Below are 20,918 nucleotides of genomic sequence, written 5' to 3'. Positions count from 1 at the left end.
TGAAAAAAGGAATTTGGCAGGCAGACTAGGAAAGGATAACACTCCAAGCATAAGCAAAGAGAGAAAAATGTGATAGAAAATGACATGCTTATTAGGACACAGCAAGATCACTGGTAAGCAGATGGAGATAAAGGCTGGGACGGATTATATGCTATGTTTGAACTTTATTCTAGTCTTTATTTCTGTCACTGAGTTACCAAACATCATTCAAACCAATGAAAGTAGGTGTGTCTCTATCAGGTGCAGAAGCAAATTCCATGTCTAGAACTCAGGGACAAAATAATTCTGTACTAGATCAAACAGAATCCTATTCTAGATGTTGAGGCAAAGACAAACAGGAAGGAAGCCTGACCTCAAGGTACTTAAGATATTTTTGAGATCAGATGGACACAAAGAAAAGTAAATAATAATATATGGTAACGCAACACATGTGGACATGATAGGAATTTAGAAGAAAGGAAGTTCTTTGATGGTTGAAGCAGACTGTCAAAGTGGTAGGACTTGAAGAAAGGCTGGACATGTTGACTTAAAATTTCCAGTTTCATAAGAAATTGTATCATAAGATCCCTACCTATAGCTACATCACAATCCCATAAAGATGGACCATTTATATCTTTCTTACTGAAATTATAAAGAAAAGATACACTAATTAATCAGTAATACTGGAATTTGACTATTTGAAAAAATAAGTAAAGTCTTACCTTATAGCAAAATAAATTCCAGATAGGTAACTTTTCATCTAGTTCTTTCATGGTTTCATAGGTTAGATTTAACTCTCCAATATACCTATGGAAATAGCCTTTAAAACATGGGCTGGCCAAAAAGTTCGTTTGGATTTTTCCAACCCAATACAAAGAAAGCCATCACAGGAAGAAAGATACAAAATGTAATTTCACTACTATAAACAATGTTAATCAAAAGACTAAAAATTGTTTACAATATATTTAGGAAAGGTCAACTTTAAAGAACTCTTTCTCAGTAAGAACAAATACTTCAACAGAAAAATGGGTAAAGGACATGAACAGAAAATTTACAAAGATTATATATGATAAGGTTTTGTTCATTTAGAATTATAAATTAGATGTCTAAGAATTTTTTCTTGGGAAATATTATATCAACACAAAATTTATTTATAAGGCCATTCATTGCAGAAAAATTTACAATAGTGGGGAAAAAAACAACTGAAAAACAGCTTCAATGCCCAACAAAAGGATTATGTAAGTAAATTACGGTAACTCCATAGGATAAAAACACTGAAATCTCTCAACTGAATAAGATGCAAAAACCAGCACCGAATGTTGCCAAAGACTGTTCAATGACATGATAAAGTGGTTATGGTATGTTAGAAAAATGAATGGGATAATGACCATATAATAGATTCATTCCAATTCCATAAAGAAGCTGGAAGTACAGGAAAAGACCAGAAGGATCTATACCAAAATGTTAATTATGATCATTTCCAGATTGTAGGATTACAAGTGATTTTCTTTTCTCCTTTATGTTTTCAATTTCATCCAAATTTTTACAGTGAAGACATGCTACTTTCAAAATCTCTGCTGACCTTTGCAGCAAAACTTCTGGAAACAGTTGTCTCTATGTAATGTGTCAATTCCTCTGCTTGATTCTCTCTTCAACCCAAACAGGCTTTGGCCCCAAAACATTTCCTCCATGTTACTAAACGCAACGTCAGCAAAATTTACACTGGTGATCACTCCCTTCCTGTCTTGACACCCTCTTTCCTTGTGGCTTCTGGACACCGCACTCTGTTTTCTTCCTACCTAGTGATCCCTTTTTCTCCGTCTCCTTTGCGGGTTCCCTCTACCCATCAACCCCGTGACGTAGGACTGCACCAGGGCTCAGCCCTCTTCTTGAGCCACACTCACGCCCTGGGAGACCTCATCCAGCCTCAAGGTGTTAGGTACCACGTGTATGTGGGAAACTCCCAGATCTCCATCTCTGGCCCAGATATAGATTTCCTTCCCTACCAAACTCCGGAATTGTCACTGCAATGTGTGTGCCCACTTACCACCTCCACTGGATGACTAAGAGACACCCCAAACTCAATAAGCCCAATAAACTCCTGCTCCTCCCCCCAAAACCCTGCTTCCCATATAGCTTTTCCCATCTCAGTTGATAGCAACTTCCTTTCAGTTGCTCAGGGCAAAATCTGACCTCAGTTCCTCTCCATCTGTCATCCAAGCCGTCAGAAAACCTTACCGGCTCTCCTTCAATATAGATCCAGAATCCAATCTTCTCATTAACTTTGCTACCACCTTGGTCCTAACCACTATCAGCTCTCCCCTGGATCAGGGCAGCAATCTGCCGACTGAGCTCCCGCTTCTACCCCTGCCCGGTTACAATCTGCTCTTAATATGACAGCCAGACTGATCCTTGTAACACCTAAGTCAGATCACAACACTTGTGCTCAAAACCCGCGAATGGCTCCCCATCCTCACTCACAGTAAAGCCCAAGTCCTTATTGGGCCAAAAACGCTCAGATGGTGGGGCTTCTCCTCCCGTCCCCGTCCTCGCCGCAAACTCCACTTCAGCGCACGCCTTGCTGCTATTCCAGGGCGAGGGGCTTGTCCCCACCTGGGCCTTGGCTCAAAACGCCCACCCTACTCTACCTGACACTTTCTCCATCTGTCCTCCTGGCGAACTCCCTCACCTTCCTCTGCTCGAATCTCACTCGCTCAGTGAGGATTACGCTAACCACCCTTTCTAACCCTGCAACCCAATCCCTACCCTCTGAGCATGTGCATCCCTGGCCCCCGGCCCCCTTTACTCTGCTCTGCTTTTTCCTTTTCCTCTAATACTTATCACCACTTATAAAAGATTATAAAGAAGTGATTTAGATGGGCTATGATGAAGCAAGGAAGGCTACCCTGAAAACTCACGCTTAAATGGACTTGAATGTCTATCGGGAAAGGGTGGCATGACCCCGCGTGGCGTATTGTCCAGAGGAGCAAAGTGAAGACTTAACCTACAGGACTTGATAGTAAAACACAACAGAAATAGACAGCGACTTGAAATCCCAGTGGGCACAACTAAAGCTAAGAAGCATGAGGGAATTCCCTGGTGGTCCAGTGGTTAGGACTCTGCGTTTTCGCTGCCGAGGGCGCAGGTTCAATCCCTGGGTCGGGGAACTAAGATCCCACAGGCCACCGTGCAACCAGCATGGAGCAGCAAAACAAACAAACAAACAAAAAAACTAAGAAGCATACGTTACAGAGAGGTGGATTTGCAGGTCAACATAGGAAAGGTGAGAGCAACCAAACATGGGAAGGCCCCCCAGGAAGCTGTGAGCTGCCCCTTGGCTGTGGAGTTTGGACACAGACAGGATGAGCCTGTATAGGGCCGACACAGAGAGGAATCAGACATGCCACAGGGATCTGGGGGAGACCTTCCGTCACCAACGCTCTCTCTGTGAGATTTTCAAGACACCCGAGAAGCAAAGGGAAGGGGAGCGGAGGGGCTGGTAAATAGCTGAATGTGTACACTTTTCTTTTTTCCACCGTTTATCCTTCTGTCACACATTTAAACAGGTCAACCATTTACTGCACTGACCAAGGCCTACATGGACCTGAATGTTACGTAACCGGCAATATTGCCGAAGGATGTGTCTGGAAGACGACAAATAAACAGAGCTCTGGATAACTATGTGTATTACGTCTGTGTAAATTATGAACCAGTGCCTTGCCACGAGTGACTGGAAGAGCGATCGTGACAGAAACAGGATCAGTGAAGCACAGAATGACACGCAGAGGAAAATGGCCAACGGACATTCTGGGAATCAGCGCCCCCTGGAATCAAGGGGGCCTCCAAGAAGCCCACGTACTCTAGGCTCTTTCAAGTCCATGAAAACTTAATTCGTGTGGCAGAAAGTTTGAAGATGCAGGCTCCTCCCTACAGCCCCCATCGCCCTGCTCATTCCCACGTCCTTTCACCACAGCTCACATCATGTGGCCGGAAACCAGAAGCATCGCGCACACGGCCCGCCACACGTGCTGCCCCCCAGCCAGGGCTTCTGCTCACGGAAACCAAAGAAAGGAGAACAGGGAGAAAGGGGCCCAGCCGGCTTCAGCTTTTGTCTCCGAGGCCAGCATAGAGCCCTGTGGTTTATTTCACTCGGGCTGTGTTTACATACAGCAGTCAGTATGGTTCCCATTTCCCTTCGGAACAGCGGCTATAAATTACTTGTTGGAAGTGTCGGCCTCCTCTCTTCCCATAAAAGGTTGGGCAGACATGACTGAGGCCCCAGCGAGAGGAGGTCAGGGGTTGGAAGGGAGTGACTTCCTTCACCCACGTCCTTAAATTAATCGACTGATTCAACAAATACCTACCTAAGCACAAACTACGCGCCGGGCACCGTCAGGGATGCTTCCGTAAGCAAAGCAGTCAAAAGAAAACAGAAACCCTTGCCCTCACAAAGCGCTCCAATTCGAGTGAACTTCATCCGCACCTCACCTCAATTCCCAGGTTCTGAGCTCTCAGACCACCTAGGGCTGAGCATATCAGAAGGGGAACGGGAGGCAGCCAGAGCTACTATAAATAAGTATAATAATAGTTAGAGTCGTTACCATTAGCGTGGATGTTCTGAGGGTTGACTATGTGCCCGCCACTGTTCTAAGCACTGTACGTTATTAACTTATCAGATAGTCATAAAAATGCCATCAGTAGGCACCGGCTGCATTGAATTGTGATCCCCCCAATTTTAAATTCTAAATGGAAATAGGGTCTTTACAAAGGTAACTGAGTTAAAAGGAGGTCCTTAGTGTGGGCTCTAATCCAATATAACTGATGACCTTACCAAAAGGGGAAAATGGGACAGACACAGGTAGAGGTTTCACACCCTGGAAACACAAGGAGGAGATTACCACCTACAAGCCATCGACAAGCCAAGGAAAGAGGCCTGGACTAGATCCTTCCTCGTGACCCTCAAAGGAAACCAAGTCTGCTGACACCTTGATTGGGGGCTTCTAGCCTCCAGAACTGTGAGACCATTCATTTCTGCTGTACGAAGCCAACCAATTTGTGAAAGTGTCTGCTGGTCCTGAAGGTTGACCTTGGGTCAAAATAGATAACTGCCACGTCCAGGGGTGGCCAGCAGGCCGCTGGTCCCCTGGCGCAGCCCCGGATGGAGCGTGTAAAGAGCAGGACACCCCGTTTACTACAGAGGCATCACGAACGCAGCTTCCTCACGTGGGCAAGCGACGCAGCCGCTCAGCCCAATCAAACACGCTATTTAATACTCTGCGCCTTCAAAGAGATCTATTTCAATGAGTCACTCTAAATGATTGCTACCTGAAAATGTTAATGTTCTCTTCTCAGCCCCCGTCTTGTGGATTTTCCATCTCATTTAACTGGAAATAAAGCTCAAGTATGATGTGGTCCACGGCAGATAATAATAGCTCAGAAAAGCCGAATACACAGCATGAGAAATTCCATCCCAGACTTGGCAATGAATAGGAGGGGCTAACTGTTAAATAAGGGAGAGTCACGTCACTCAGGCTCTGCTGTATTAATCCAGGATAGTCTCAGACTTCAGGACTGCAGTTACTTTTAACAAAACAAACACAAAAGAACTTGCAGAATTTTATTTTTCTTTCTCCTCCCACCTCTCGTCATGGGGCCTCTGTCTCTCCAACTCACACACACACACACACACACACACGCAAAAGCACGGCTAATAATACCCTTATTTGTATATCTTGTTTGCTTTTATTGTTTCAGGGGCATTTCAAATAAGAATAATGTAGCCAGTATTTTCTGAATGCTTACCATGATATCACTGTGCTAAGCACATTACATACTCGATCTCATCTACTCCTCTGTCAAGCAGATATTATCATTCTCTCCACTTCACAAGGAAGGAAACGGAGGCGAAGTTCAACCCCTGGCTCCTGGCCACACAGCTAACAAATGACAGAACCAGGATGGGAACCCAGTCTTTGCAGGCGTCCAGAGCCCTGGCCATTCCACGGAGCTCCGCGCCAGCTTGCGTGTGCCTTCTGACCAAGAAAGGATGCAACTCAAAAGAAGAGGCTTTCCTCGCTGGACTGTGCAGTGACCCTTTCTCTAGGGCGGGGGAGACGCTGGACCACATCATCTTTTCAAGTGGTTCCCAACTCACAAGCCTCCAGCTCTCAATTAGCCCCGGGTCTGGAATCACACCCACGAGGTTGCAGTTTAAGGGAAAACAGCCCTGTCATCCACCTAGATGCTTTCTGGGACAGGAAGCTTCATGAGAACTGCGAAAATACAAGGGGAAAATAAAGTGGGGCTTGCCAACCCCCTCCATCCGGGTCCTGCCCACAATGCCTCCACCGCTGGGAGCAGTTTCCCACCTGAAGGCCGGAAGACGCAGCTTTATAATGTGAATCTAAAGGAGCCAGTGGGGAAAGGGGGACGGAAAAAGACACCTGCACCTTCTCACCACAGGACAAATTTTAATATGCTTTCTTCATCATTTTCAATAACAGATCATAGCAACCGAAGTTACTTTTAAGTGATTGAGTGCTTTACCTTTTAGGGCCCCAATGACTGAACTAAGAGTACTAAAAACTACGGAAACATTTCCACTTGCCATCCTTCACTCTGGCCTACAGCATGACCCATGTATGAGATGGAAAACAAGTGCTTTCATCCCATATCTGAGATCAAAATTGTGAGTCTTCACTTCTAAGTCCAAGCGGTACCAGTTCTCCGCATCCCGGCTGAGTGAATGGAGGATGCCCATTTTGTGGAGAGGAAGACTCAGAGAGAGTAACCATCGATGCCATTGCTAAGCCACACTGTGAAGGAGGCCATGGTCATGGTGACGATGAGACCAGAACAGACAGGGACCCTCATTCCATCAGGGAGCAATCAGAGAGCATCCTTGGATTTGAAAACAACAGCTCAAACGTAATTAAAAAATTTAGACTGGCATGAATATGTAATGTACACATTTCTTTGCAGATGCCTTTTTTCTCTGACAGGCTGGTGCCAACTTTCATTTAGAAGAAATCCATTTTCATACAAAGGTAACCGAGAGTGACAGGACATAGGAAACTTACCTCATTTATCTTCTATGAACTTAAAAAAAAAAAAAATCAGTTAATTGCTTTTCTAGGAAGCTATTTTATGAAATCACAGTGCTTCATCTTTCTGCTCTTTATTCGTGGTATAAATGGTGATTTTAAAATGCCCATCATGAAAATGCTATGAGTAATCAATACATCTTAAACAATATAATGACTTCTTTTAACAAACAGATTTTTGATCAACCAAAAACGGTCACTGTGTTCTTGTGGATGAATTATCAACCCCTACGAAAACGCCTAACATACAGTCTATTAATTGATATTCAAACGCAGGTGCCTCTTTCCCCTTCACTGACTAACCTACAGGGAGGGGCGGCAGTCACTGGGTTCCTTCCTTCCCTGGCTTTGCAAATGCTACTTTTCCCAGCTCTTCAAGCGCTCTGCAAGAGCAGTTTTAAGTCACTGCCATTTATTAAATTAATAGCAAACAGGAACTAAAACGTGTATCTTTTAGAATGCCACTGCTGAAGCTGTAATGTGCCAAACGCACTGATTTCATGGCTGACACCCGTATTTTATCTCCACAGCGCTGCGTTATTAGGCGCTTTTTTATAGCATTATCCCATTTCTGCCTTGCCTATAGCACCTGGCATATAAATACGTATTTTTTATTTCTAACAAATTCGAGACTCATATAAAGCACACTTTTCCAATCTAAAATTATCATTTTAGATAATTTCTTATCCTATTTCAAATAACAATGTCTTACTAGTCCTTGAGCCAAAGACAGGCACTGTGAAATTAATGATGCATAAGTTTCAGGGGCTCTGGAACCAAGGTTCCTCCAAGGTCCCAAGAGGGACCCTAAAAATGTGTTTATATATGTTTTTGTAAATATTTCAAGTTTGGGGACTTCCCTGGTGGCGCAGTGGTTAAGAATCCGCCTGCCAATGCAGGGGACACGGGTTCGAGTCCAGGAAGATCCCACATGCCACGGAGCAACTAAGCCCGTGCGCCACAACTACTGAGCCTGTGCTCTAGAGCCCGTGAGCCGCAACTACTGAGCCCATGTGCCACAACTACTGAAGCCCATGCGCCTAGAGCCTATGCTCTGCAACAAGAGAAGCCACCGCAGTGAGAAGCCCGTGCAATGCAAAGCCCCTGCTCGCCACAACTAGAGAAAGCCCGCGCGCGGCAACGAAGACCCAACGCAGCCGAAAGTAAATAAATTTACACATATTAAAAAATATATATTTCAAGTGTAAAATATTTCCATATTCTTTTTTCCTAAACAGGACCCCCAAGACAGTAAAATGTTGGGTCCCACAACCTATATCTGCCCCTCTAGGTTAACAGTGAATTATATGCTACACGTTAAGGACAAGATATTAATCGTGTGTGTATGAGACAAAAAATAACTCACTTCAACTGGAAATAAGATTCAGTGTGCCCTGCCCTGGAACGTTCTAGAATGCCTGCTTCAGCCATTCCTTAAGGCCCCTGTCTCCTACCTAACAGGAGTCACCCTTCCAAGTGGCGGGCCAGGGAAGGCTCACTTAATGAGGGGTGACGTCAGGAATGAAAGACTCAGCTACAAAAACAAAATTATGTTTTTCATTAACACAAAACTGAGCTGGGCAGAGCCAGCCAAGAGGCAGGTGGATCAGTTAAGGAATTCCCTCGAGGGCCTTCACTTCCACATCAAATTGCACTGAATTTCTCTACACTAATCACCTATTATTGAAGATGAAAGAATGATAACAAATGATTCGCCACAGCAGCTGACAGACTGCACGGTGTCCGAAAGAATGAAGGATTTACCAAGTGCACAATCAAATTCTCAATTTAAAAAAATAGCATAGACTCTTTCTCTACTATAAGGACTATGAAAGGTGAGGGAATTTTCTTAGGCCTAGAAGCCCAATTTTAAATTTTGTCTGGACTGTGAGAGAAACTGCAAATTAAAAGTGAAGTGCTGGAGTCTAATTTATTCAATTCACGTAAATTTCTTGGAGGCAGAGATCACATCTTAAATTTTTTTTTTTAATTCCTCACACCACATTACACCTAGCCATTGATTTGATTTTCTTATGAGGAACATCCCTATCCAGTGTCATACAGCTATATTTTCACTTCCCTTGTCTTCATGTTACTTTTACCCAATGCTTCCTTTTAGCCTCCAAATTCTTCACACTGTCTTAAGTCTTGCTTTCCAGCTAACATCCTGAAAAAGCGTAGTCAAGTAATGTAAGTTCCCTTCAGGTCATCTCCTCTGTCAATTTTCCTAAAATACACATTCCCTCTCTCAGTGGAAATCAATGTCAGTACTAATGAAAGGACATTTTCATAGAGGTGGTATCTGTTTTAAAAATATATAGGCATTAAAATTTTTTTAAACGGTTTGCCACACTGTTTTAAACCCTCCAAAAAATAAAAGCAAATATTCCTTCAAATCCAATTAGTTGTTAAAATTCTTCCATTTCTATTATGATTGTGGCTTTATAGAAACGTCCTATAAATACTGAATGATACATCTGCAAAAGGTTATTTCTTAGTCCCTTGGGTACTGTAAAGAAACCAACCAACCAAACAACAAACCCTTTGAGTCTGAAGGCTAGGAAGTGTTACTTTCAAACTTCCAGGTAGCCCCCTGTTGCCCACTGAGAAAGAGTCATATTGTTATTATAATTGTGGACTGTTTGAACACACAAGATTTAAAAGATTCAAATTACCATAGTGTCCATAATATGAAAAGCTTTTGGCTAAAATAATGACTGTATACCCTCCCCCACCAAAAAAAAAAAAAAAAAAAACCAAAACACCACCACCCCCCCACCGACTATAACTTTGTTCCACAAACAACACTTCTTCTTACTTCTTTTCTATCAATGTATGATTGGCCTCTTTGAAATATACCTCATATTGATAGAATGTTAGGGGAGTTCAATGTCATGGAGGGAAATGAAACACTTCCTGTATAAAAGCTCTCATTTCTCTCAGCGGGACCCTCTATCTCACAGAAAAAGTTCCCTCTTGCTGTGATTACCCAACACCTGAACAGGGTGTCATTCCCAATCGGGGGTCCTGAAAGGGCATCCTGGACGTGTCCACGTGATCAAGGACATACCCAAAAGCCTGATGAAACTGTAGAGTCATCCACATAAGGCTGCCCTGGTTGTCAAAAACAGGCTTTCCACCAGAGCTTCATCAACTCATCAGGTTCCAAAGTAAATACATTGTTACCTAATAAACTTGGAGTTTCTTTGGTACATGAAAATCATTTTAACAAGGAATCACTGGGGATTAAAATTATAAAGGGAATCCTGGTGGTGAGTCGCCTCTGTTCAAAAATGAGTCATGCTTTATTGGCTGGTACAGGCTCTTTGATGAGGAAAACAAAAATCAAAGCGCTTGACAACTTCAGTTCTGAAAGAGGGTAACTACGTGTGTTTCCCACAAACTTTTAAAAACATAAATGCTTGCAGAACTTACGTTGTGCTTCCATTAATTCCTAATTAACACTTTTTGGGATCCATCGTAAATGAATAATCAAAAGAAGTTACTGGTATACATGTCACTTAATTTCCTCATGAGAGCCTGTGTAAACATCTCAGAGTAATAAACGTGTCTTCTCTAAGGGGAACACATTGACCTCCCGATGGGTGCCGGGCGCTTTCTGAGATGAGAGCTCAGAAATGGGTAAAGCTCAGCCTTGCCGGACAGGCAATGAGAAATGTCAAATCATTTGTTTCGTTTGGTTACTAGATCAAATTAAGATACAAAGAATATTCTGGCCACACTGTTATTCCATCTTTAGAAAAGAATATATCAAAAAAAAAAAGGTGAACAGTTCCTAAGTACAATGTTCTGGAGCTCACGTTGTATTTTAGTTGGTATACCATATCACAGCAAAACAAAACAAAACAAAAACGTGCAGTCATATTTTTTCTTCACATGTTCCGGACAACTGTCATCAATTTGGAATAGAGTACGAGATGTGCTTTTCTCAAACAAAACCTCATTTTCCATCCAGATGTACTGTTCAAGTGACCGCAGCCTCTTTGCTACCTCTGTGATTGTGATTTACTTGTTTTGAAGTCTAACAGTCCTTACATCCATCCTATGTATTTTGTAATGCAGTGAAAAAACACTTTAGAATAAACTCAAAATGTAAACCAGAAGATTCTGAACTAAAATATTTCACTCTCTTCATATAACCTAAGATCATTTTTTCTAGGACAAGGAGAATTCTCACTTGATTAACAACAACCAACCTGGATCTCAAATATTTTAATATGGATGGGACACCTGAAACATTTGAATAATCACCATATTCAATATTGAATCATTTAACAATTACTTTAAAACTCATGAGGAGGTCTACCCTTGTGATGCTTGTCCTGGAACATTTCAAAACTGACAAAAACGTTGAATTTCTGAACTCTTTTACCCAGAAATCAACCTCTTTACGTACTAACAGCTTGGACATACTTTTTATTCCAGGGTATAAAATCTCTGACAACACTGGCTCGTGCGCACACACACACAAAATTCCCTTGAACTATACGGACGGAGGCATTCCTTCCTGAACTAACACGGACACACCACAACAGCATTTGTTGGTACTTAAAAATACTCTGATGATAATCACTTTGAGATTTTAAGAAATCATTACGGATGTGTACATCCTTCCACACTGACGGCTACAAATCCCACATGACATCAGTCACACGCTGAAATGAAGACACACGGGAGTGGAATTCACACCTAGTCAGCTCGCCCCTTGGAACCACTCGGAAGCGGTAAGTGGTGCTGAGGAAAGACTCACCTCTCCTTGCTTGGGGATGCTGAACTTGGCGAGCTTGGCCTTGGTTCTGGCGGGCTCCGGCTTGGCGGCTGAGGCTCCCCTGTAGGACGCGCAGTGCACGCTGGTCTCCGTGGACGACTTCAGCTTCGGAGACTCGTTGGGAGCCTGGTCCTGGCCATCCATCGGCCGCACGTAGGCAGTCGGCTTCTGCTGGACGAGGCTAGGCTTTGAAGCCAGGGATGGAGGAAAGTTCTGAACACAGTGGCCACTGCCGCTGTGCTTGGCTCCCATAGCAGGTGGCCTGTCCTGGGTCTGAAGACCCACCTCGACGTTGCACACCTGTTTGGTCCGCGGCTGCTGTCTGCCAACACCATCTCCGAGCAAGGTCCTGAGAGAGCCCTGTTGTGCTGATTTGGAAGAAGAAGAAGAAGAGGCAGATGAGGATGAGGGGCTCAAGACACAGGGGTTAGGGTTTTTATTATGGTTCTCTGGGTGAGCAGGTCTGTTCAAATCAAGCGTCCTGTGTCCGTGCTTACTTGCTCTCTGTTGGCCATCGGACGGTGGGTGCCCGGCCTTCTGCCAGCCCACGGTGCCCCTCTTACTCTGCTGCCCAGGGACCACTGCTGGGGCGGAGGATGTGGTGCTGCAGACGGATGCAGGCTGGGTCTGGGCTCTCGAATCTGCAACAAAATGCTCGTCAATCTTGTTCACGGGAGCCTGAGGAACCCCAGGTTTGGGAACGCCAACGAGATGACTCTGATTCGATCTATCCGTTAAAAAGTCTTTCATTTCATCGTAATTGCCTAAAGTGTTCTGGAGCCGGTTGGAGAGCTCATCCCCCTTGTTCGTCTGGAAAAAGAAGAACATAACATCCATGCTCCTGTTACAGACAATGGAAACACGGGAAATGATGGAGAGGCGCCTTTACTGCTAGAAGAGCCAGGGTTGCCACATTCAGAATGGGAGCTCAGAGATTCCATCAAAACGGTCAGCGTCTCTGAAGACGTCTGTCAACACTCTGTATCTCACTAGGACTGGACCGCAGCTAATGGCCTCAGAGGGCATGAACGAAGCATCTCTCTTTGGTACCGTGCCACAGCCAAGGAAACCAGGAAAGTTACGACTGCAACTTCACAACCTGGTCTGGATTAAGTCTTTCCAGGACTAGATTTTCTTTCCTTTTTCTTTTTTCATCCCACTGCAAGCTTTCCTTGAAAATTCAGATTTGGCTCAAATTATTTTGCTTCCAACTTCTAAATATAGAATTATTCTTGTTAGAAACCCAGCGGGACAGGCAAAAGGGATCAGAGAGAAGCTTACAACGAGTGCGGGGTTCAGTCTGCAGGAAGCCCTCAGCCTGAACCATCCCCAGTTCCAAGCAGCCTGAAATAGGAATGAAATCTGGGGAGCTACTTCATTTTGCAAGCGAAGGTATATTTCTGGCCTTTGATATAAATGAGAAACAATCCAACATTCCCTTTCTTATAAGCCCTGTCAAGTACCCTGCTCCTAGCACGATCTGTGGGTGACAAATATGTAACCCAACCTCTTTTTAGTGTCTCTTTCCTAATAGCTAAGAAAACACAACAAATGGCATTGACTTTGCAAACTGATGCAGAGATGAAACCAATTACTGATAAAAGTCATAGCATGCAGATCTCCATCTTAAACGAAAGTTATATTTCATTGAGGGACCAGCCAGTAAAGACATGTGAAAGAGGCACCAAAATTTGTGGGGGAAGACCCCATCCTCAGGGGCTGAGCTGTCTGAAGTTTGGTTGGCCAACTCCAGTAGTCAAGACGGCCGACGGGGTTAGAGGGAGGGATGAGGGGTGGAGATGAACAAGTGAAAACCATCTACCTTGTAGGGTTCACTAAAGAGGGAGTAACTTGAATTAAACGCGCCATCATCCTGCTGAGTTTCCTGATTTCTTCTTTCTCGTTCTTTCCTCCGTAACACGTTTCTATCTGGTTCATAGACACTGCATCAGGGAGAGAGAAGAGAGAACAACCACACACGAAAAAGTTAAAGGTAATGCTCAATACAACATTCACCTGAATGCAGAGGTCTGATTCACGGGCAAATGGCAATGGTAACGGGAACACGGATCAGATGAAAGCCAGTCTAATCAAGCAGTATGACTCGGGTGTCCGAGAATTCCATTCTTTGGGAGGAAAAAAAAAATCCTTAGGACAAGCTGCAACCAGTACTAGACCTCTCTGCCTGATGTGTGAAAGAGGAAATATCTAAGCAACTTTGACAGGGGAAGACTGAAAATAATCTTCAAGCAGAAGGTAATTACAGAGATGTGTAAATAGAAATTATGAGTGTATTTCCTCTTATGACATGGCCCCAGAGTGTTATATGGAAACGCTCCTACTCTTTTCTTTCTTTCTTTCTTTCTTTTTTTTTGCATGGCTGTGCTTCTGTAGTGATTCTTTCATTAATTAGGTCCCAAAAGAGCTGTTAAAACTCCATGCTGCAGTGGTTTTCACTGTTATGAGCCTTCTTCTGATCTCTGCTAATCAGTCAAGTTGTCAAACTCCTACTGAATCCATCCTTCCTTCTGATATATTTCACACGATCACTCTTCCTCACTATGAAAAATGCGCTAAGAGGAAGGGGTGTAGGCAACGAGAGAGAGGATGGAAATTGAAACATGGTTATGTCATCAAGGAACTCAGCCTTTTTGTGCAAGAAAATTAATACCTATTCTCCCAAGAGATAATTACAAAGTGACCAGAAACCAAATAACTAGAAGGACTTAAGGAAAAAACAGTGTTCCTTCCTCCTAGTAAGGAAAAAACTAAAAGGCCAATTCAACTAATAATAAGGAAGTGACTTAAGTGACCGAAGGAAATAGACTTGTCTTTTCAACTCAGTAGACAGAGAAATCTGGCCCCAGTGTAGACAACGGAACTGACACTACCCCTTGTAAGGAACTGCCATGTCCTCCAAATGAGCAGCTGTGTGCATTTCAAGCAGACCCATTTGGTTTAAGCGACCTTGTCATCGCTTTGCTTAGAGTTCAAGCTTGATCTAGTGGACAGAGGCTGGAGCTGGGAGCCAGGACAGCCACGTCCTGACTGTGGTCCTGCCATAACCAGTGATATGATGACAAAACGCCATGCAATCTCTCTGCAGCCCAATGTCTTCATGGTGTTGTCACAAGGTTTAAATGCGAAGGAAATCTACAAAAGGGCTTTGGCATAGCTTCAGGTGCCCCAAATCCAATGCACTGCTATTAAATGTTGCTGATAAGAAGAAAATCTGCAGGTTCAAAGAAACTTAAAAAAATAGTGAGGTTTGGGGTTTTGTTTTGTTATGTTTCAGCTAAATTGCTATCTTGAGTAAAAGAGCATACTTGTGTCATGTTGCTGTAGAGGACACAAATAAAATGATCATAAAATAAATATTGCTTATCTTCCCAGCTCTGCCCGTGTGGCCAGGGTATATTTTAAATTCACTGTCTAAGGGGTGATGCTTCTGTCAAGACTGTGAGAGCACCTAAGGCATTTCATTTAAATTTCAGATCAGGGAAGGTTAAAATACCCAGAACATGTAGCCTATTAGCATTTTAATTCAGCCTCAGTACATTACCCAAAGTTACTCGATTTGGAAGTCCAAGCAGTGACCTTCATGGAAAGGGAGGCTGCAGCCCCAGCCTCCCAATGGCGAGGCTCACCGCTCCAACCCCACAGTCACTGGAAAGTCTCCGGGGTGGCCGTGGTGACAGTGACGGGCATAAGGGAGGCACGAGATGGGAATGACACTCCATCACAGAACCAGGCTTCAGATTCACAGGAAGGGGCACGACTGTCCTGCCCTGCTTGCAGGGCAATATGCTTCTGCAATATGAAACCCCAGCTTTCATGAACATTCCATGGATTTCAAATGGAGACTGTTCTGAGGATACACAACTCATGCTGTGGATGGGCATGAAGTGGGCTGCAGCCAGGAGAGGCACTGCAGGTTTTCTAGGAACTGGCTTGATTTCTGGACCCAAAGCAGTATTTGCAACCAGAAACACAAGCTCGCACTGCATGCATTGTACTTCTCCTCTCCGATAGGTACAGCGGTTTGTGAAGCACCTACTGTGTGCAACTCCATGCACAGAGACTCCCCCAGACATGCTTGCTGTCCTCAGCCAGGTCAAGCCAACCAAACACACAAGACTGGTGTGATGCATGAAGTGGCCTGATGTAACATGGAGCAGGTGGTCATTTAGGATGATTTCCAGGCTTCTGAGAAGCCCCCATACCCAATAGAATACCTCCTGCATCTGCTGGCTGACGACTGAAATTCCACAACTAGAGAGTCACTCCTCTGGTTTAAGATGTCTTCACCCCTGTAAGAAATGTAGACACCACAAGAAGGGAAAACACTTTACACCTGATCAGCCCTCAGCACCTTAGTGTGCACAAGTTTGTCAGCTTTTTCCCAAAGGCCAGGGAGAAAGGGCACAAGACATCAGGGTCCAAAGGGCACAGGACGTGTGAAGAGAAGGTCAGGAACAATGCAGAGTGTAGCAATGAAGATACATTTGGAAACCCTACCGATTTTGCAACGTGACTTGGATGTTTAAGACAGAGGCATTAGGATACAAGCCCAAATCAATGAGGCAGGTATCCGACTCACTGCATTTCCAAGGTCAACGATCCCTTCCAAATATGGAGAAGACGGAGGTGAGGGGGAAGCACTCCTTAAGTAAACCTGCCTCATTTCCCAACCCCTTTAAGCTGGAAGATAACCAAAAGCACTCCCAGATGCAAACCACCGCTGAGTAAAGTTCTCTAATGAGGTCCTGCTGGCACGCCCAGCCTATGGCCTCTGATACGAGGAGGACTGAACGCCCACAGGACCACCTCCACATAAGCTACTAACAGAAGCGCACTGGCCACCTTTCACAGGACCGCCACGATGCCTGTGCCACGCCGTGCCCTCCACACCATCAGCTGAAACCAGAATGACCGAAGATGACAACCCGTCCCCCTTCTCCGGAGGAGGGCAAAGGAAACCCTGCACCAGAGGCAAGACTTCTTGACTGCCTTTCCTCGGGTTTCTCAGCTCTGCCACTTCCACTGAGCACTCAGCGCCTCCTAACAGGAACCCACCCACTCATCCTGAACTAGAACCACAACCCCCTCCTTTCATGTCAGGCCCAGGAAGCTAAAATGTCATCTGCATAAAGCAAATGTCACTGGAAGAGAAAGCCTGGACTTGCCAGCCCTCATCTCTCCCTAAGCGTCTGAACTTGTACCTCTTCTGACTCGTAAAGACAGTACCTTCTCAACAGTGAGTCCACCGTTCCACTGCCCGCAAGTGAGGCCTGGGCAGGCTGTCACAATCCTGGAGCACGCCTCTCTCTTGAAGTGTCACCATTAAAACTCAGCCCTCTTCCCTCTTCTGCCATCCCAGCAATATGAGGGCCAGGCCATTTGCTCTACAAGCAAAGGAACCTTCTCCCCTGACGTGCTGCACGTCAGGTCAGCCTCCCTGGGGACGGCTGCAGTAGAGAATTCCAATTCCTGGCATACTAATACATCCATTAAACTCAGTAAGAGCCTCGTGTTGTGAGTTATGTTCCTTTGTTACTCACAGACGGCAAAATCTCTATCGTCTGTGAGGTGCTTCCTTCCTTCTGTGACAATTACAAGAGTCACACTCTTCGAATGGATGTCGCCAAATGTATTTACTTATTTTGCATTAGAGGCAGCCAACTGCTACGAGACTATTTATTATTTATTGCAGATGTATAACAGTCCCAGAAAATGTGATTCCACATTTCGAAACCGGAGATTCTGCCTTTTTGTAAAGAAGAAACAAATGGACTCTCGCTGGCTGCAGGCGCCATGGCCATTTTACTCGGGAAAGCTGAGCTGTGAGCAGCTTTTTTTTTTTTTTCTCTCTCAAAGGCGGGACAGCCACCTCCTCCCCCTGTCACAACGACAGTGCGGCCCGAAAGGACTGGCCAGAACCGTTACTGTGAACGAGTCTGGCGCTGGGGGAAGGGGGCACAGCAGTGCTTCAATGTTAAGATGTGTAAAAAAGACAAAAGAAACCTCAAATTGTTTTAAAGTGGGGGAAACACATCCAAGCACTTTAACTCCACTGCACCAGGTGAACTGATACAGCTCAGAAGTTTTCCTTTACACCAACTGTCAACGCCGGAATTTTGTATTCTGTTTTGTAAGGATTTAATAAAAGTCATAAAAACTAAACAAAAAAAAAGAAAAGAAAAGAAAAGGAGGAGCCTCCCCTGACCCCCTGTCCTCCTCGGGCTGTTGCTCTTTATGAGACACAGATTTCTGCAGAGCTGCTCTCCCTCCAAGGCCTGGTTCTCTGAAACCCATGTGATCTGCGTTCACAGCAAGGTCCCCCTCCTCGCGAGGCTTCCACGGACACTCCTCACTGCCCAGCCCCCCCACAGGGCCAACACCGCCACCTCCACGAGCTCTCTCCCCGGGCTGTGGGGCTGCGAGCCTGTTTTCCTCCTGCCTCTCGGGCTACTCCCGAGTGTGCCTGCGTGTTTCTCTTCCTGCGCCGCCCCTGTAAAATGTCCTGTCGCTCCAGGATCTAGGCCTGGCCTCTTCCTGGGTGACGCTGTGCATTCCTTGCCTGCAGGTGCCGTTTTCACATTGATGACGCGTGAAGTATTTTGTAGGGCAGTGGCCAAAGCCAATTATGCTGGTTAAGGAGGAAAAGATATCCAAATATGATATTATCATCATTTCCAAAATCACATGATAACAGCATGGAACTAAATAACAGTAATACCTTTGAGCCTCAAGCCTTCTCCCTTCCACTGAGCTCACAACACTTCACATGTATGTCTCTTCGTTATCCTTACAATGTCCCTTGAAGAAAGACAAAGCTGGTAGATACTCCTGGGTTAACTTTTTTAAAGATCGAGGAACTTAGGATGAGAGTCTGATCATCCGACATCATGTGGAAAGAACAGCAATGTCCAAAGTATTTTCTTCAGGTCTATCCGGGAGACAGGACCTACCTAAGAGCCAGGAAGTGGCCACACTTCCTACACCCTAGTGCCTACAAGCCCAGCGTCCACCAGTTGTGAACGTGAGCCATGGCAAAGCTAAGCAAGGTGAGTGAAACCACGGGAAGTCCTCTCTCCTTCAGAAAGAAGTAACAGAAGAATTCTGGATCAAAGGCTGGCCTCTTATTTTTATACTCCCAAAACAACGAAAAACAAAAATCGGTCTCTTTCCACAGCACCCATACGAAAAGGATATCCATGTACTACAGAATAGAGGAATGGAGGACGGGTGAGTGAATAAAGAAATTACAGAGTCTAGAGTAAGCCTGCCAGGGCTGACAGTGTCATCACTTTCACCGGATCCGACCCAGGCACCAGCCAACTCCAATCTGTGCCCAAGCTGCCCTCCTGGAGGGAAGGCACTGGAGTTGGCACAGCGGCCTCCGCGACTGAGCCCCAGATTTGACCCAGCAGACCCACTGGCCAGAGAGACTCTGCCCTCCTCCTTCCTGCACTGATCCACGTGCAGCCCGTTCACATCTGACCACTCGCTTCAAACAAACTGCATCTCCCATGACAAAGGCTTTCAGCCAACGGTATATGTGGTTCATTGCACCCCTTGACTAGACTCATCAAAGTGTTTCATCCTTAAGAAAACAAACCAAGAAAACAAACAAAAACCCCCATTACTCTACCTGCTGGTGTATCTCCAGGGTTGGGATCTAGGAAATGAGTGAATTCAAGGAGAAGAGAATGAGATGAACCTATTTACGGGGCAGGAATAGAGATGTAGATGTAGAGAATGGACGTGTGGACACAGCGGGGGAAGGGGAGGGTGGGATGAATCGGGAGGCTAGGATTGACATAGATATACTACCATGTGTACAGTAGCTAGCTAGTGGGAACCTGCTGTACAGCACAGGGAGCTCAGCTTGGTGCTCTGTGGTGACCTAGATGGGTGGAATGGGGGGGGGGGAAGGTCCAAGAGGGAGAGGATATATGTATACATATAGCTGACTCACTTCACTGTACAGCAGAAACTAACACAACACTGTAAAACAACTATACTCCAATGGAAAAAAAAAAAAAAAAGAGAGAGAGAATGAGAAACCTTTTACCTGTCTTCTGGATAAAGTTATCATGTTCTCCACATTGAAAAAATACTGTCCTCCTCCAATAGCAGAACTACAATTCACTTTAGTCCAAAAGCATTTCTGAATGCCTCCTGAATGCCCTTGTGTCAGATACTGGGAAGACCATTAGGGCTGCTACCAGCCTATCCTGCTGCTGAGAAGCTAGCAGTCTAGGGGACCAGGGGGAGGAGAGGAAGGGGCCCTTCTAAGCAGAGAATGTTAACATCCTGTGGTCCGGCATGCAGAAGGAGCCAGGATTGCGTCCTGCAAGAGAGCTGCTTTGAGCTGGGTCTTGAGAAAGGGGCAGGTGGAGGAGAGGGAAGGGAAGAGGGAGGACGCAGAAGTACAAGATACATAAATTACTATTAAGCGGCCTTTGAGAGTATTCGGAGGAGCTGACCTTTGTCCTCACCACACCATCTTCCTTCTTTAGCCACTTGAAATTCCACACTCAAAGTTTCATTTCTTTGGTTTGCTCCACTGCTAAACTACCTCGCCCTAAATAAGTTTACCTGATCCCTTCCTGAAAGCAGGCTCGGTTGGGAGTAAGTGAAGGACGGACGCAGGGGAGAATGAAAGGAGACTCCCAGACTCGCTCGCCCTTTCCTTGCAGTTTGCATCAGGGCTGGCCTCGATCAGCTGGACCACAGAGGAGACAGTCTTTTCAGTCCTGGGATGCGGACAGTCCTGGGATGCTGTGCTCACCCGCCCCCGGGGTGGGGGCTGAGGTCACAAGGGCCAACGGGAAGAAGAAGAGGCACCAAAGGAAGAGGGGAAGAATGTTCCAGAGACACGCTCCGCTCTTCAGAGCAGCGACCGTGTATAATTAAGGAAACGTAATCAAGCGCTCCAAAATGGTAACAACTGCTTTAAACTGAAAGGGTCAAACCAATTAACGTCTCTTGTTATTTTTAAAGCAAATACTAAAAGATCAGTAATCCCTCCTTAAATCAGG

The 20,918-nt window shown here is 45.1% G+C and overlaps 1 protein-coding gene across 1 annotated transcript in view; it reads right to left on the bottom strand.

Annotated features, from left to right (window-relative positions):
- AFF3 (ALF transcription elongation factor 3) overlaps positions 1-20,918 on the bottom strand; it is a 560,353-nt gene that overhangs the window by 454,682 nt on the left and 84,753 nt on the right. Inside the window, exons 2-5 of the mRNA XM_067704167.1 lie at positions 16,095-16,181; positions 13,694-13,814; positions 12,369-12,681; positions 11,854-12,239 (exon numbers count right to left, since the gene is read on the bottom strand). Of these exons, the coding sequence (XP_067560268.1) occupies positions 11,854-12,239; positions 12,369-12,681; positions 13,694-13,814; positions 16,095-16,181 (907 nt within the window). The remainder of the gene's footprint in view (positions 1-11,853; positions 12,240-12,368; positions 12,682-13,693; positions 13,815-16,094; positions 16,182-20,918) is intronic.

This window comes from Pseudorca crassidens, chromosome 14 (genome assembly GCF_039906515.1).
Source record: "Pseudorca crassidens isolate mPseCra1 chromosome 14, mPseCra1.hap1, whole genome shotgun sequence".
In the NCBI taxonomy this organism is placed as follows: Eukaryota; Metazoa; Chordata; class Mammalia; order Artiodactyla; family Delphinidae; genus Pseudorca; species Pseudorca crassidens.
Note: the sequence above shows the minus strand (reverse complement) of the source record. Positions and strands in the feature narration are given on the sequence as shown.